The following is a 17,208-nucleotide window of genomic DNA, read 5'->3' as shown; positions in this document are numbered from 1 at the left end:
TGTGAAATACTCATGCACCAACAACCATGCCACAATCAAAATTGCTTAAATCACCTTTCTTTCCCATTCTGACACTCAGTTTGGAGTTCAGATTGTCTTGACCAGAACCACACCCCTAAATGCATTGAAGCAACTGCCATGTGATTGGTTGATTAGATAATTCCATTAATGAGAAATTAAACAGGTGTTCCTAATAATCCTTTAGGTGAGTGTGTGTATATATATATATATATATATATATATATATATATATATATATATATATATATATATATATATATTAGGGGTGGAACAATACATGTATTCGTTTCGAACCGAATCGGTACGGGGGTCACGGTTCGGTGCATGAATTTAAACGGAGAATACACGGTATGAAAATAAAAAAAAACTTGCGTGCAAAATAATTAATGTAATGCGGAACTACTGTTAGATCCGCGGGTTCTTTATGGACAGCTAATCTGTTGCCCCGCTTTAGCTCTGAAGCTCTGATTGGCGCCGATGCAGCCGAGCTCCGCCTATGTATGCGCTCTCTCAGAGACCGTCTACATTCTGGCACAATGCAGTTTTTTGTCAGGTTCACGGTCCAGTGAGTGAAATAGCAGCGACAGCGAGTATGGCAAATGGTGGTGAGGATCCGCCGGCCCCTTTAAGATCGCAAGTTTGGCAAAACTTCAGTTTTTCAGTCAGTTACAATAGTACAGGCGAGAGAGTGGTGGAAAAGACGAGGACTGTGCGTCGGCGTTGTTCAGCAGTTGTTAGGTATGTGAGTGGAAATACATCTAATCAGGGCTCTCAAGTCTCACACATTCACCTTGACAAACACGCATTTCAGTCAGTTCAAATGCCACACTTTGTATTTCTCACGCTGAGAAGTAGGAGATAAATTGTCCTGCTATGTACAACAGGCATACGCAGGGCAGTTCTGTCGAGTTCAGCTGCTTTCAGTTTTTTAAGCGCGCTCAACTTTACGCAGCGCCATCAGCGTCAGAGTACCGCGAGAAATCTTGCGGAGGAGGCTGATTTCAAATCGCTCTCGCGTTACTCTGACGTCATCCACTTGTCGTTTCTTGCAGCGCCTAGTTAAGTCGTACACACCTATTAATTCATACTACAATCCTATTTTTTGTTCTTTATTACATTAATATGAAATAAGGCCAAAAATGTAATTTAAAAATGTATTTAGGTAACACTTGTAATACATTTAAACCCCTATTTGTATGAAAGATGAGTACAAGATTACTTAAAGTGGTATATATTTTTAAAATACGAGATAGTATGTTAAATGCATTTCAGTTCATATTCATGACATCTCAGAATAACACTGATAAGGACACCTATTTTTTTAAGAGAAGCTTAAAAAAAATGCCTTCTTCATTTTTGTTTTGCTTTTTTCCTCCATTGTACCGAAAGTGAATCGAACCGTGAAGCCTGAACCGAGGTACGAACCGAACCGTGACTTGTGTGTACCGTTCCACCCCTAGTATATATATATATATATATATATATATATATATATATATATATATATATATATATATATATATATATATATATATATATATATATATATATATATATATATATATATACACAGTGGGGGGAACAAGTATTTAGTACAATGCTGATTTTTCAAGTTTTCCCACTTAAAAAGAGTGGAGAGATCTGTAAATAAAAATTACAAATCTCTCCATTCTTTGTAAGTGAGAAAACTTTTTATTGTAGGTACACCTCAACTTTGAGAAACAGAATAAAAAAAATCCAGATCTTCACCTGTAGTTCTTCACCAGGTTTGCACACACTGCAGCAGGGATTTTGGCATGCATGTCTTCTCCAAGGTCCTGGAGTGGCTAGCCCACTCCAGGACCTTGAAATGCTTCCTACAGAGCCACTCCTTAGTTGCTCTGGTTGTGTGTTTTCATGTTGGAAGACCCAGCCATGACCCATCTTCAATGCTCTTACTGAGGGAAGGAGGTTGTTGGCCAAGATCTCGCAATACATGGCCCCATCCTCCCCTCAATACGATGCAGTCATCCTGTCCCCTTTGCAAAAAAGCATGATGTTTCCACCCCCATGCTTCACGTTTGGGATGGTGTTCTTGGGATTGTACTCATCCATCTTCTTCATACAAACACGGCGAGTGAACTTAATACCAAAAAGTTCGATTTTGGTCTCATCTGACCACATGACCTTCTCCCATGCCTTCTCTGGATCATCCAGATGGTCTTTTGCAAACTTCAGATGGGCCTGGACATGTGTTGGCTTGAGTTAAACCATGTGCGGCGCTGCAGGATTTTAATCCATGATGGTGTCGTGTGTGTTGTGGTCCCAGCTCTCTTCAGGTCGTTGACCAGGTCCTCCCGTGTAGTTCTTGGCTGTTCCCTCACCTGTCTCAGGATCATTGATACTCCACAAGGCGAGATCTTGCATGGAGGCCCAGTCAGAGGAAGATTGACAGTCATCTTGAACTTCTTCAGTTGTTGCCTTCTGATCAAGCTGTTTGCCTGTTGTCCTGAAGACCATCCCAGCCTTGTGCAGGTGTACAATTTTGTTCCTGGTGTGCTTAGACAGCTTTTTGGTCTTACCCATAGTGGAAAGGTTGGAGTCTGCTTGCTTGAGTGTGTGGACAGGTGTCTTTTATACAGGTAACAAACAGGTCCAGTTAATACAGGTAATGAGTGGAGACCAGGAGGGCTTCTTAAAGAAAAACTAACAGGTCTGTGAGAGCCGAAACTCTTGCTGGTTGGTAGGTGATCAAATACTTATGTCATGCAATAAAATGAAAATTAATTATTTACAAATCATACAATGTGATTTTCTGGATTTTTTTTAAATTCTGTCTCTCACAGTTGAAGTGTACCTATGATAAAAATTACAGACCTCTGCTTGCTTTGTAGGAAAACCTGCAAAATCGGCTGTATATGGGTATACAACAGTTCTTTCTGGTTCTCGAATCTGATTGGCTGATAGGCGTGATATATTCTACTAGTATGGTAACAGTAACCGCTATCATTCTGCCACTGATCATGAATGAGTGAGGAAGGCGTGAAGCACTTGAGCTGTAGGGTCGCTTTATCTGTGACTGGAAAAAGCTGCTAACAGAGCATCACATACTCACACATTAAGCTGCACAAATGCTGTTTTAAAGACTTTCTGTCAATCTCTCAATCAATTTCCTAGCTCCCTATGTCATTATTCGTCAGATCGTGAAGTAATCCACCCGATTCCCTTGAAAGATCAGAGGTCTTGATGTGTAAACTATTGAGGGAGTTGCGGTCATTGTGTCTCATAGCATGTCCGATTAAAATACACTTGGCGAATAGAGCAATGAAAACGTCTCCGTTACAGATGTAATTCTTGTACTCTAAAGGTAAGGAACAGAGACATCACGTCGATGACTGACGAATTAGGAACTCGCTAGAGAGAACAATCTGCTTTGAGTGTAAGTAGAAAGAGCCAATCAACATTGGCATGCAGTATTTGCATATGTTGGCCACGCCCCTCCGGGAGAGTATAAATACAATCGGCAGCTAAACTGCATTTCATTTTTCGCTAAGGAGCCAAGCATAAGAGACCCGGCTGCCTCAGCAATGATACAGTAACTGTGGCGAGCTTGCAGGTTCACCACCTGATCCTTATAAGGAGTGATAGGAACCTTGGGCACATAGCCGGGCTGAGGTCTTAAAATCACATAGGAGTCAGCGGGTCTGAACTCAAGGCACATACATACCAATTTATCTGCTATGGGATCGTGGTGGGCAGAGATTGCAGCAACATACACCTTAAGAGTGTAGGGAGACAGTCAACGCTCCAGCCCATGCTGTAAAAACACGACAAGAGCAAAACGATCAAGGATTTCCAGGGTCTTCTCAATGGGGAGAACACCATTTGATAAACAGGTTACACATCAAAGCATAAGCATGTCTCGTAGACAGCGCTCGTTCTTAATTGATAGTGTGGACTACCTGCTGGGATAGGCTACTCAGAACCTCCGCATCCTGTCCAGCAACCACACATAAAGTTTCCAGAGGTCCGGGTGCAAGTTTCAGAAGAATGTCCCAGGGAGGGGCTGTCGCAAGAAGTACTAGTTCTGGGACCCAGGTTCGGTTGGGCCAGTAGGGTTGCTTGCAACACCTGCTCCTTGTCCTCCCTGACTTTACACAATGTCTGTGTGAGAAGGCCCACTGGGAGAAACGCATATTTGAGCATGCCCTGGGGCGAGCTATATGCCAGTGCGTCTGTGCCGAGTGTTCCCTCAGTCAGGAATTAGAGCAGATGGCAGTGAGCGGTCTCCAGAGACGCAAACAGGCCTACCTGTGTGGCCCCGAACCGACTACAAATCAGCTGGACTGTCTGGGGGTGGAGTTGGCACTCGCCTGGGAGTGATGCTCACGAGAGCTCGTCGGCCGTGTGATTCAGTGTGCCCAGGATGTGAATGGCTCAAAGCGACCTCAGATGCTTCTGACTCCACAGCCCGAAGGGCAGAACTTTGAACTGATACGCCTGCCCCACGAACACAAAGTGCAGAAACAGCCAGTGTCAGGGGAGGATCAAGACATGAAAGTACGCATCATTCAGGTCGATAGCCAGTGTAAAATAGTGTCAGAGATGAGGCTGTGGTCTGCAGGGTATGCAAACACTGACACCCGCTGGTCGCGCCTGGAACTCACACATCCAATTTTTCCTAAGCAAATGTTTGAATAAGCGCTATCTTTACTAATTGATTGCACATTTGAATGTTATACATATATATTATTGCCTGAACTAAACTAATCCTAAAACTACATTTTGTAAAACAGTAATATTGAGATACAGCTGTTACATATATTGAGTTCTGACATTGAAAACAAACGGCAGAAATGGTGACCTGTCATTCTGAGCTTCAAGTGCATGGCGGAACAAAAGAGGGTTTTAAAAACACTCCTTTGTTGTTTTCTAGTTTTGTTTTTTAAACTTGTGCCATCAAACTGTTGTATAAAAGCAATATCGAGTCATGTGATATAGCTCTGGCCTAATCACAGCTCCATCACACTCCTTCTCAAGCGATATTGCTTAAATATATATTCTATTGAAATATTTTGTTATAATTTAGTGTAATTTATGCAGAGCTGCAACTAATGATATTTTTTTCTGTTGACTAATCTAGCGATTTTTTTTTCAACTACTCTAACAATTATTTATTTATTTTTATTAATCTAGTGTTCCTTTTTTGATTAGCTAATTAATCCTTTGGATAAATTTACAAAAAATGATAAGTACAACTTCTAATATAATATTTAAACTTTTATTACATTTTTCCAAAAAATACTTAAAAAAGTGCCAAAAATAAAATGTATACAACACTTTAGCATCAGGCACAAATAATGCCATATAAATTCAACAAAAGCACTGCTCAACACTGTGCAAAATATGCTATCGGTAAGTGTAGCGACCATTTGGGGAGTGCAAACAGTGACATAATTTTTATGAAAGAAATCTTGTACACAGCTTTGCCTCTTCCTGAGAAAAAACAAACACAATAATTAACATTAGGAACAAATTTAAACATGAAATCGTCTTGGTTACGTATGTAACCCTGAGGGAGGGAACGAGACGTTGTGTCGATAAAGTGACATTAGGGGTTCGACCTTGGGAGACCAATCGCTCTGATTCGTTATGTAATAAGCCAATCAAACTTGGCAAATGAAGTTCTAATGAAATTTACATACAGTGACTCCGCCCGGAGCACCAGGTATAAAACGGAGGCCGGTAGGGACTTCATTCAGTTTTAGTGCTGAGGAGCCGATCCAAAGACCAGCGTGTCAGCGGGCAGTCAGCGTTGTGGCATGAGGGACACAACGTCTCATTCCCTCCCTCAGGGAATGGAGGTTACATACGTAACCAAGATGGTCCCCTTCTGTCACTCACTTGACGTTGTGTTGATAAAGTGACACTAGGGGTTTTCTAGTGTAAACAATACCCATATTCACTGCAGGGCGAATTAATGGGAAACAACTTGTGCAGCTAACAAACGCACAACTCAGAGCCAGGTTGAGTGCTCGGACCAGACACCACCCGAGATGACACCGCCTGTACCCTCAGATTATAAAATCTGGCAAAGGTGTTAGGGGTAGCCCAACCCACAGCTCTACATATATCTGCCAGAGAGGCACCATTAGCCAGTGCCCAAGAGGAAGCAACGCCCCTGGTAGAATGAGCCCCCACCCCCAGTGGACAGGGCAAATTCTGGGAACAGTACGCCAGAGAGATGGCATCAACAATCCGGTGAGCAAGCCTCTGTTTGGAGACAGCCTTCCTTTTCTGCTGACCTCCAAAGCAGACAAAGACCTGTAGTCCAGAAAGGATGACAGAGAGATACCGAAAGAGTGTACAAGGCTAGACCTAGGAGGGTTAAGTCTCCTAGCACCTTACAAGCAAACCATGCTTCCCAACAAACTTCCCATCCAGTAAAACATGGTTAGCTGAAATAATTGCCACATAAACATTTAGAGTAGAGGGGGACAAATTAATGTCCAACCTTTCCTGAAGAAGGTAAGCACAGATGCAACTGGACATCTCTGTGGGTCCTCACGATGGGAGGAACACCAGGACACAAAAAGACGCCACTTTAGGTCATAGAGCTGCCTCCTAGAGGGGGCTCTAGCCTGGGTGATGGTCTCCACTACAGCTGGTGGTAAACCAGCTAGGTCTTTCATGCTCCATCCAGGGACCAGACAAGGAGGTTCCAGAGGTCTGGTCTGAGATGCCATATCAAGCCCGCCCCCTGAGAAAGAAGGTCATCCCTCAGAGGGACTGGCCAAGGAGGAGCATTTGCGAGGAGTGTTATCTCTGCAAACCAAAAAGGCCACCTTGGGTAACGGGGGCATTAAAAAAAGCAAGCATTCTCCGCGTCCTTCATCCCAGCAAGGTTAATCCAAAGATGGCACTGCTGGACCACCATAGTGGACATAAATCGACCCAGAGCACGCCCAGTGACCTTTGTCGCTCAAAGGGTGAGGTCAGTCGCTGTGTGCAGTTCCTGCATTTGCTTAGGGTCATAACCACCCCCGTGAAGGCTCTTCAATACTTTGGCTTGGTGAACATGCAGGATAGCCATAGTATGAACAACGGAGGCAGATTGCCCAGCAGCAGTATAAGATTTCGACACCAAAGATTCCAAAAATCTACATGCCTTAGAGGGAGCTTAGGTTCATTTCCCCAGAAGACAGCGCCCTCCGGGCATAAATGCACCGCAATAGCGCGCTCGACTGAAGGGATCTGAACATAGCCCTTGGCTGCCCCCCCCATCCAGGGTGGTGAGGATGGATGAGCCGACAAAGTTGGTACGCACAGTAACAGGCGAGTTTCAATATTTTGTCAGCTCGTCGTGCACTTCCAGAAAGAAAGGCACTGGTGCCGGGCATGACTGAATGTCACGACCCGACCCCAGAAACTAATATTCAGCTTTGGGCGTTCTGGGGAGGGTGGAGGGTTACACTCCAGCCAAATGCTCTTAGCAGAAATGTCACCATAGGGCAACTCATCCATCATTTCTGGAAACTCAACAGGCTACAACAAGCGTGCTGAGCAATGATATCTGGGATTTTATCTGACAGAGAACTCACTGTAGATCTCAAATTGCCCTCATCGTCCCTATGGGCCAAAGCAGCCGAATGCCTGTTTATTGGAGTACATATGTGGTCGGATTGATCCATCAAGCAGATAGACTATTTGATAGTAAGTGTGGATTAAGGATGTTTAAAATCTCTAGCTTGGTGGTCAGTACATGAATGGATCAAATCAGCATATTTGCAAATGTTTGTCTCCATATGGCTATATAATAAATAAAAATAAGAAGGGTAACTCTGCAGTATCACATTATATATTTCCTACTATGTGATTTTCATATTATAAACAAGAGTATTCAACTGCAATATGGCAATATATATCCTCACAACATTATTATTTCTTAAAACTTTGACAAAAATGATTTTTAAGGATTAACTGTATTCTTTCAAAGATACACACATTATTCCGCATATGATTTGACTATTAGTTGAGAGTAACGGCAATTAACGTCTTATATGGCAATAAATATCCACATAAATTAATATAACAGCATAATGAAATGAATAAAAAGAAGGAAATATTATTACCGGAAAAACAGCAAAATAACTGAAATAAACTCTGAGGTAAATCCGCCAAACACGTTAAAATAAATGAGCAATAGCAGTGGAAAAAAACATTGTTATCTCTCAAAACTTTATATGACAAAAATGATATTTAAGGGAAAAATTCTTACAGTTTTTCAAAGATGTAAAGAAAGTATTCCATATTACTCCCATTTATGAGCACGTTCATCTCTGGTCTCGCTCTGTTATGTAATAGCTGATTGACAGGTGCGCATCTCCGTCTTTCAAACAGGTATCATTTTGTATAGTTACTCATTTAGGAAAATTATCCATGATTTGATGATTTTATTATTATTATGTAAATGTTTTTTTTTTGCAGATTGATTACGATTTGTATTACCGTAGTTTTACTACAAATACAAGACCTTTTTTTTACCACGGAGGGCCGGTGATATACGAAATTTCCCGGTAGATTTTTTTGATCCCACTCCGCCCCTGGACGGGACCCAAAGACAGCAATCGTGCCTGTTAGAGGGAGAGAGTTACCAACCGCACCCAGTAGAACATACGTAAAAAAGGCATTGCGATTGTTAGGAAATTCACTCTTTTAGGTTTGCTGAAACGCCAAGGGGACTCTTCAAATGCACATAAGCATGTGCTGGAACCGGAAAAGAGACTGCTTAACCGCATCATCACACCAACAGCCGCAGAGCAGGATTATAGAATCTTTAGACGATACGAAAGAAACACACATTAGCATCTGCTCCGAAGAACTGAAACTAATGAAGTCCCTACCTGCCTCCGTTTTATAACCGTTGCTCCGGGCGGAGTCAAGGTATGTACATTTCATTAGTACTTCATTTACTGTAAGTTTAATTGGCTTATTACATAGAGAATCAGAGCGATTGGTCTCCCAAGGTCGAACCCCTAGTCACTTCATCGACACAACGTCGAGTGAGTGACAAAAGGGGAACTATGAATGCTAACAATATAAACTGTATTTTAAAGAGGATAGTAAATTTGCATATTTTTAAATGAACTGAATGTGATTGATTTCAATGTTTAATATGATTACTTTGATAACAATATTAATTGATTTCAGAAAGTGTAGTGAATTTGCCATTTTATTATGAAAAACTATTTTTGACTAATGAGATAAATTGTTATTAATCACGTACTTATGATTATGTTTTATTTAATTGGCTTATGCCAAAAGTAAACAAAATGCACTAGTAGCCAAATTATTTACACACACTTTTAGATTACAGCGTACTAATGTAAATCTAGTAGTTAATTTTAAGTCTATGTGTGCATAAACAACTTCTAACAATCTTTAAATGTAAATTAAAAGTTAAAGTTTGCTTTATTGTTGCCAAGGTAACCTTTACAGTAGGCCTATATGTGTTTACAGTTTCATTAGCGATTAGCATTACCATTATTACCTAGCATATATGAATTAATTCTTGAACAAAACACAGCAGATAAGACCGCAACAATGACTCCTAAAATTGATTGTAATAATAAATACTTAAAAAGATGGCTCGTCAAGGATCCTCTTACAAGGATGTTTTCTTCTGAGGTGCATGTGCATCGCTGTTGTGCTGCCATGGTACGCCATTTCGGTTTTGCAAAGGGAACAAAAGACGATTTTTGCCTCTGAAGTATTCCCATATTTTTGATAATTGTGGCTAAGCTTTTTATGATAGGCTGGAACTTTATCCATTTCCAGGAGCAGCAGCTGTCATTACGCGAGATGAATGTAAACACTGTGACACATCATTGCAGCACTTAATTTATGTAATTTATTCTGTAGTAAAACCAGGGTTTCTATAAGTTTTCTACATATGAAGAGTTTGGTTCCAAAACTAAAAATAATACTTTAATTGCATTGATAAACCTGTGATGGTTTTCTGTGATGGGAAAGAAACGTAAGCCATCAACATCTAATAATTTCCCTGAGAGGCACTCGGGAGACGGGCACTCGGGTTTCCATAATTTTACTCAAAGTCAACGAAAATCGAGCAGGACCAAAAACATTTTACAGCTGATCGCTGTGAAAGACGTTAAGCGAAGACGTCAAGTAACCGCAATGACAGGGTTCTTAATATGACAAAGTAAGTGTTTTGATTAATAACATTAATGTTTATATTTTTAATTAGTGTGTACAACTAGTCAACTAAATGAATATAACATGGCAAAGATGAATGCAAATTTATATAGGCTATTGATTCAATAGATTTATGGCATTTTGAATAAAAACTTGTCATGGATTTATTGCATTTTGTGGAAAAAATAATCAGTTTTTATAATAAATCTTTGAAAATCAACTTATGGATTTGAATTTTTTATGTTTTTATAACCTAAAGATGCTGTGTGAAAGTTTGTAACAGAAAATAGTTGTTTTCATCTTGTCACTTTCTTGGTATAGAAAACATGTTTTTACCAAAATTTGTCAAAATGGATTTATTGCGTTTTGGAACCAAACTCTTCATATATTTAAGCAATATATGGTAAATGGTAAATGGACTGCATTTATATAGCGCTTTTAACAGACCTATGGCCATCCAAAGCGCTTTACAATTAGCCTCACATTCACCCATTCACGCGCACATTCATACACCGACGGCAGTGTCAGCCATGCAAGGCGCCAGCAAGCTCGTCGGGAAGAATAGCTGGGGTTAAGGCCGGGGTATACCTTTTTTCCCCGTCCGCGTCTATATATATATATATATATTTGCCATTATTATATTTTTAAGCAACTGAAAAAAGCACAAAAGTCAGTGCAGGTAAAAACTGCTCAAGGATGCCAAGTCACCCAAGGACCCCAGAGAGTTAATTTAATGATGGATGGATGGATACATTTTTGCAACTTCGAAACACTGATATTACGATACACAATGACCCACAATATTATTAAATATGAACTCTATTTGTGTTCGATGCAAGGTTTTTTCAGCTAATTTTAAATTAATTAATTAAATGCTAAAATAAAAAATAAAATTTCAATATATGTCCCAAAGTTTAAAATTAAGTGCTAAAAAAATATTAAAACATTAAATTAAATTATTTCATTTTCAATGTGATAATGCATCTTTCCTGCCAAATTGAAAAATAAAATGCAATTAATGATTTGATATTTAATTTTCACTACAATCTCGAGGCAAGAGTGCGAATATTAAAATAAAAATGCAAACTTGAAAAGGAATTTGTGAATACATTTTTATTCATGCCCAAGCAATAATAGTGACAAAATTTCGTTTTCTTTTTCATTTAAAACTTGTATGCAAATCCAATGTTAATCAGTGGGTGGGGTTTACTTGCTCAAGAAATGGGGATTGGCTGAAGCAATGTTGCCTTAGCGACTTTACCTTGCAACTGTTTGGTAAATCTTAGCTTCACTTCTGTATAGATAGGCTACTGTGTTGCTTCTACTGGCCTACGAGTGCCAGGTCTTGCTGTCCCGGTAAAATGCGCGTCTCTCTCGGCATCTACACTCTGTGCATGCAGCTGAGCAGCGAGCAACATTTAGATCATACAAGCTGACGCATGGATTAGATTCTCATGCACAAAACAGCATTTTGTTTAAGAATGGTTTACATTTCAAAGGAGGATCCATCACTAAGTGGCTGGTCTGCTGTTATGTATGTGAGTATATTCACACATGAGCTCAGGTGATGCGTCAGTCAAACAAGCTGCATACATTCACAGTGACCAGTCACTTATTGTTAGAATGAACATTATTTTCACATCTGTACACATTTTGTGTTGTCTGTACAGCCTCACAAGTATTAAGACTTGCTTCGCCTGTATGGACCATTCACTTATAATATGCAGGGTTTAATTTGCTGTATATAGCCATGTCTCTCATCTCATTAAAATATCCTAAGTGGATAACACTTGACATAACTTTTTGTGACTATACAGTACTGTGCAAAAGTCTTAGGTCACCACCACAGGACTTGTTGTTTCAGGGGCGTGTCTAGAGGGGGGGCATGGGGTGGCATCGGCCCCCTGGAATATGATTGCCCCCCCTGGTGCCCCCCCTCCAATCTCATTGGGCCAGCTAGATTTACTGTCAACCTGAAAATACCCACCGCACCATTGGACCAGAGAGCTGTCAATCACTGTTTGATTTGAGACTCGCGCGAACGCTAAGAAGAAGCAGCATAGTTGCGTGTTTTTAAAACAGGAGAAAAGAGCCACCACAACACCCACCGCACCATTGGACCAGTTGTCAATCACTGTTTGATTTGAGACTCGTGCGAACGCCAAGAAGAAGCGGGCGCCCCGCCACAGACTCAACACTGGCACAAATCAACACAAATCAAATAGATTTTTCATGATTACCATTTACATTTTATTTTACTATTTAAAATTTCTTCATTCGCTGTTGCAAGCACTCAGCAGCGCCTCTCTCTCGCGCGCACGCTTTCTCACTGCTGCGTGCGGAACCTCGACTCTTGGATGACACTGAGTGAAGGAATTAAAAGTTGGCGGTGTTTTCCACCTGGGTTCCTCTGTGTCCTTGTCTTTTCACGTAAACGTTAACAGTCAACAGATGTTACTGACAGAGAAGATGGTTGATCGAGTATCAGGACTTAACGAAAGGTTAGTAGTGTTTCCCCACACACACACACCAGTTCTCTGTGCATGAGCTCTCTCCCTCCCTATGGTGCGGTATGCGCGTGCGCCTAACAGTATTCTCTGATACTTTTGAATTTGCGCTGAATTGTCTGCGCTGTACGCGATCTACAATAAAACTATCACTCGCATTTAAAATTAAAAGCGCTCATAAACACAACAAGAGAAAAGCATCAGTAAAGCTCTGCACTGCACGAGACACGCAGGTAATCAGAAATCACCTCGTATCAGCTCTTCAATGTAAATGTATGATGATTTTATCAGACAATGTCACATTTAAATCAGTATTTTAGCAGTATAAAGTAACAGCTGATTGGATTAAACACGAGGTGTTATTGGGTCGTGTTTAGTCACTATTTTGAACTCTTTCTTTATGTCTGATACAGATATTATGTAAAAATAGCATTCCATTGTGTTAAAATACAGTATAACAGACAATGAAAGTCAGATCAGACAGAGTAGAAAAACAGATTTTTAAGTAATATTTCCCTTACGAAAATTAACCATGGTTTTACTACAGTTAAAACCAAAAAACCATGGTTTTTTGCTCATAGTAATCAATTCACCAAAAAACCATGGTTACTACACTTTTACCACAATAAAACCATGGTTAATTTTCGTAAGGGTTTCCCAAACGGTCCTGATATGTCAGAACGTTAACTAATACCAGCTACATGCAACTCTGTAATTTAGATACTTAAAGGAATAGTTCACTTAATTTAAATGGTTAAATGGTCATATACCTAAACTTGTTTCAAACCTGTATGAGTTTCTTTCTTATGCTGAACACAAAAAAGAAAAGCGTTAAGATTGTTGGTAACCAAAATCAGTTGATGGATCCCATTGACTTCATATGTAGAAACAAAATAACATGGCAGTCAATGGGGTCATCAACTTTCTGGCTACTAAGATTCTTCAAAATATTTTATTTTGTGTTTAGCAGAAGAAAAATTCATACAGGTTTGAAATAACTTTAGGATGAGTAAATTATGGCAATTTATTTAAAGTGAACTATTCTGGAACAGGACTGTGTTGTCTAATCCATGCAAAATTCAAAAAAAGAATACCATCTATATTACAGCACGTGGCATTGCACAAGATTTTGGGAACCATGGTTAATATTTTCTAAACCAGTATTTATTTTCATTTGAATTTTCTGATTGGCCCCCCTGACTCGTTCTTGATCCCCCTGTGCCCCTCCATTTATAAAATCCTGGAATCACCCCTGTGCTGTTTTAGAAGTTTTAGTGTCCATCCATATTTATTTTTCAATAACTTTTATTAAGATACAGTACAAATAGAAAATACAGGAAAATGTAAAAAAAATAATAATAATTCAGGACTAAATGTATTCTTTAGGCATCATTGGTGTTTAGTTTGACCTCTCTTGGCACTAAACACATCTTAAGCGTTTTTGAGCAGAATGAAGTAAAAAGACTAATCTATTTAAAATTAGAAATTAGGTTTAATTTTATTTAGCTTTAAAGGGATAGTTCACTTTAAAATGAAAATTCTGTCATCATTTATTCGTCCTCATGTTGTTCTAAATCTGTAAGAATTTCTTTTTTCCGATGAACACAAAAGAATATATTTTGAGAAATGATGGTAAACACACAGCAGTAAGTGACCATTGACTTTCATAGTAGGAAAAAAATTTTTTGGAAGTATTGTGATAAATGACATGAATGAATAAAACAAAATGTTTTGATAAACGATGGTAAGCACACAGGTGACGGTACCCATTAAATTCCATCATTTTTTTTTATTCCTACTATGGAAGTCAATGGTCACTTACTGCTGTGTGTTTACCATAATTTCTCAAAATATATTCTTTTGTGTTCATCAGAAAAAAGAAATTCTTACAGATTTAGAACAACATGAGGACGAATAAATGATGACAGAATTTTCATTTTAAAGTGAACCCTTTAAGAGATCCTGCAGTTTCCTGCTATTGCTCAAGTGGAAGGGGAGTTTACATTAAAAAAGACACATCAGTTTACATTTTTATACAGTTTTTAATACCATGTACACATTTCATGTATTTTCTGGATGTATTCTATTAAAGAGACTGAGAAACAATTATTTATGATCACTTTTACATTGCAAAAACAACAAATCTAATTGTGGCATGGTGGCCTAAGACTTTTGGACAGTAGCCTACTATATATAGTTAAAAAAAAGTATGTTAATAGCAATAAATAAATTACAACCAACTATAGTGATTGTATTTACTGGCTGCTGACCTAAGATCAACATAGGGAATCTCTATGGCTTATTTATAAGACATGTTGCTGATATGGTTCTACTTTTTTATAAATTGAGTCTTTTGGGGTATCTTATGCTCGAATTAATCAACAAGGTATACTTCCTTTTCTAAAAGTTTAATCAATTGCATGATGGCATGTGCAACAAGTGCAAATAGCATGGCAGACTCATAGATTTGCACCATTTAATGCAAATTCATTATTTGTGGATCATAGTCTATTTATTTAGTAAAGATGATAAAATTCTGACACCTTATGAGTGCAGACTTTGAGGTTTGTGTCCTACCCTTCTGGTGAGAGCAGAGTGCCTGTTGAGCAGCTGGTCTCCGTCACTGCACATCTGAGATGGAACATCCCTTTGCACACAGTTCCCCTGCAACTCACCGCTCCCTGCTTATGCATCACCGGAGGAAAGAAATAGCAGGAATTGATAGAACATGGTTTCTAACTATACCCCAATACTTCAGAAGACCTGCCCTCAATGAGCTCATACACAGTATAGAGTACCTATGGGCGTTTCAGTCAGGTTTCTAGTGATGATCTCACGAATACGGGCAGGAACAGGTGTGGCATTAAAGTGCTCCTCATCCTCATTCACAGAGTGAGTCCTCTCCTCTGCACTGCTATCTGGGTTCAGCAGTGACTCCTCCAGCTTCTGCATTAACAATAGTGTAGGGAGAGATACTTAAATTAACCATGGTTATACTACAGTTAAAACAAAAAACATGGTTACTGTAGTAAAACCACAAAATAACCATGGTTTTGACAACCACGGTTTTCAAAAACCATAGTTAAACCATGATAAGTGTAGTAAAACCACTGATAGTACACGAGATAAAACATGGTTACACTTTTACCCCAGTAAAACCATGGTTTATTTTCGAAAGAGTGGTTAAACCCAAAGTCTCGCGTGCATTGATGTAAACACTGCTTGGATGTCTGCTAATCAAAATCAGTATTTTATTTACGTTAAAATGTATTATTTATTGTTAATTATTTCGTCATGCCATTCTCTGTTTCAGTTTCATAGGATGTCAGCACAAGGAAATCAGTCTCGGAGATCATCACTTGTCTTCAAGTTTCACAGATGAACCTGAAACTGACCCCCGAACGACCTTAATTTGTTGAAACATTGCAAGGCTCGAGTCGTTAATATTAAATCAAACGCTCTCCTCTTTCATTCACACATGCTGTTTTGAAAAGGTAACGGTGCAATAACCCATTAAAGTTACAGCTGGTGTGGATCAGCTTTCGTGCTGGAAAACACGCACCTGAATCACAGCCTCCAGTCCTTGATCCCCTTCACAACTCATCTGGAAACTGGTACCGATCCAAAGTACTTTAATAACCGTCCAGCGACGTTTTCCCAATTGTCCTCAATTCTTCCTGAGACTTGAAGTCTTTTTGAAAGCTTAAACTGGATCTAGCAAGTTAGTTAATGAAAGCTTTTATTCTCCGTAAGCTATAAAATAGTTTGCCGTTGCACTATTTAAAGCATCGCATCGCACAGGGTATAACCATGCATGGTTTAAATAGTGCGTATAAGCGAATTAAACGTTGATTTCGTACTATAAGTACAGTGACTACCAGTGTAAAAGTTGCAATCACAGAACCAACTCGAGGCTGGTGCAAATGGTTACCAAAGTAGCAGGACGCTTACCGAAGTAAAAGGACGCTCTGTCGTGTTGTCATGGGAATTAGAACGCAAGCTTTCCGGTTTCCATGGTTACAAGGACGCCGAAAGGGTTGAGGCTGAAGCATTAAATGAATAGTTTACCCCAAAACGAAACGTTATAATTTGCTCACCCTCGTGTCGTTCAACTTTGTTCTTTTAAGTGTTGTTTTTGGTTTTCTGGTTACTAGCGCCAACAAAATTGTTAAATAAATAATAAGACATTTACTCCTTTACTTCCTTGTTTTGGATATCGCTGTTTGTTTAGTTGTTACATACTTTTTAAGTAAACATACTAAAACTGCATAAACAACAGAGTTTAAGCACAGGGAGTGTATACTGAAAGAGAGGCATAAGGTCAAGACTTTCATCAGATAATGGATTATATTTTAATTGTTTTACCAAACCCTTTTGCATGCCTTCAGGTCAGGACACTTAAAATATATAGCACGAGTCGAGTGGAGTTGTGTTTGACACTTCTGGGTCCATTTCAAGCTTGAAGAGGAGGTCAACCATCGACTAC

At 39.4% G+C, this 17,208-nt stretch overlaps 1 protein-coding gene across 3 annotated transcripts in view; it reads right to left on the bottom strand.

The window, feature by feature from the left end:
* The window catches only part of crocc2 (ciliary rootlet coiled-coil, rootletin family member 2), a 117,912-nt gene extending 101,138 nt beyond the window's left edge, over positions 1 to 16,774 (bottom strand). Inside the window, exons 1-4 of one of the 3 annotated variants that reach the window (XM_073870142.1) lie at positions 16,674 to 16,774; positions 16,285 to 16,436; positions 15,521 to 15,668; positions 15,300 to 15,406 (exon numbers count right to left, since the gene is read on the bottom strand). In XM_073870142.1, coding sequence (XP_073726243.1) covers positions 15,300 to 15,406; positions 15,521 to 15,668; positions 16,285 to 16,326 — 297 coding nt within the window. In that variant the 5' untranslated portion in view covers positions 16,327 to 16,436; positions 16,674 to 16,774. The other 2 variants (XM_055213078.2, XM_073870143.1) reach the window with 2 other exon arrangements.
* Positions 16,775 to 17,208: the final 434 nt, after the last annotated feature.

Source organism: Misgurnus anguillicaudatus, chromosome 8 (assembly GCF_027580225.2).
Source record: "Misgurnus anguillicaudatus chromosome 8, ASM2758022v2, whole genome shotgun sequence".
Classification (NCBI taxonomy): Eukaryota; Metazoa; Chordata; class Actinopteri; order Cypriniformes; family Cobitidae; genus Misgurnus; species Misgurnus anguillicaudatus.
Note: the sequence above shows the minus strand (reverse complement) of the source record. Positions and strands in the feature narration are given on the sequence as shown.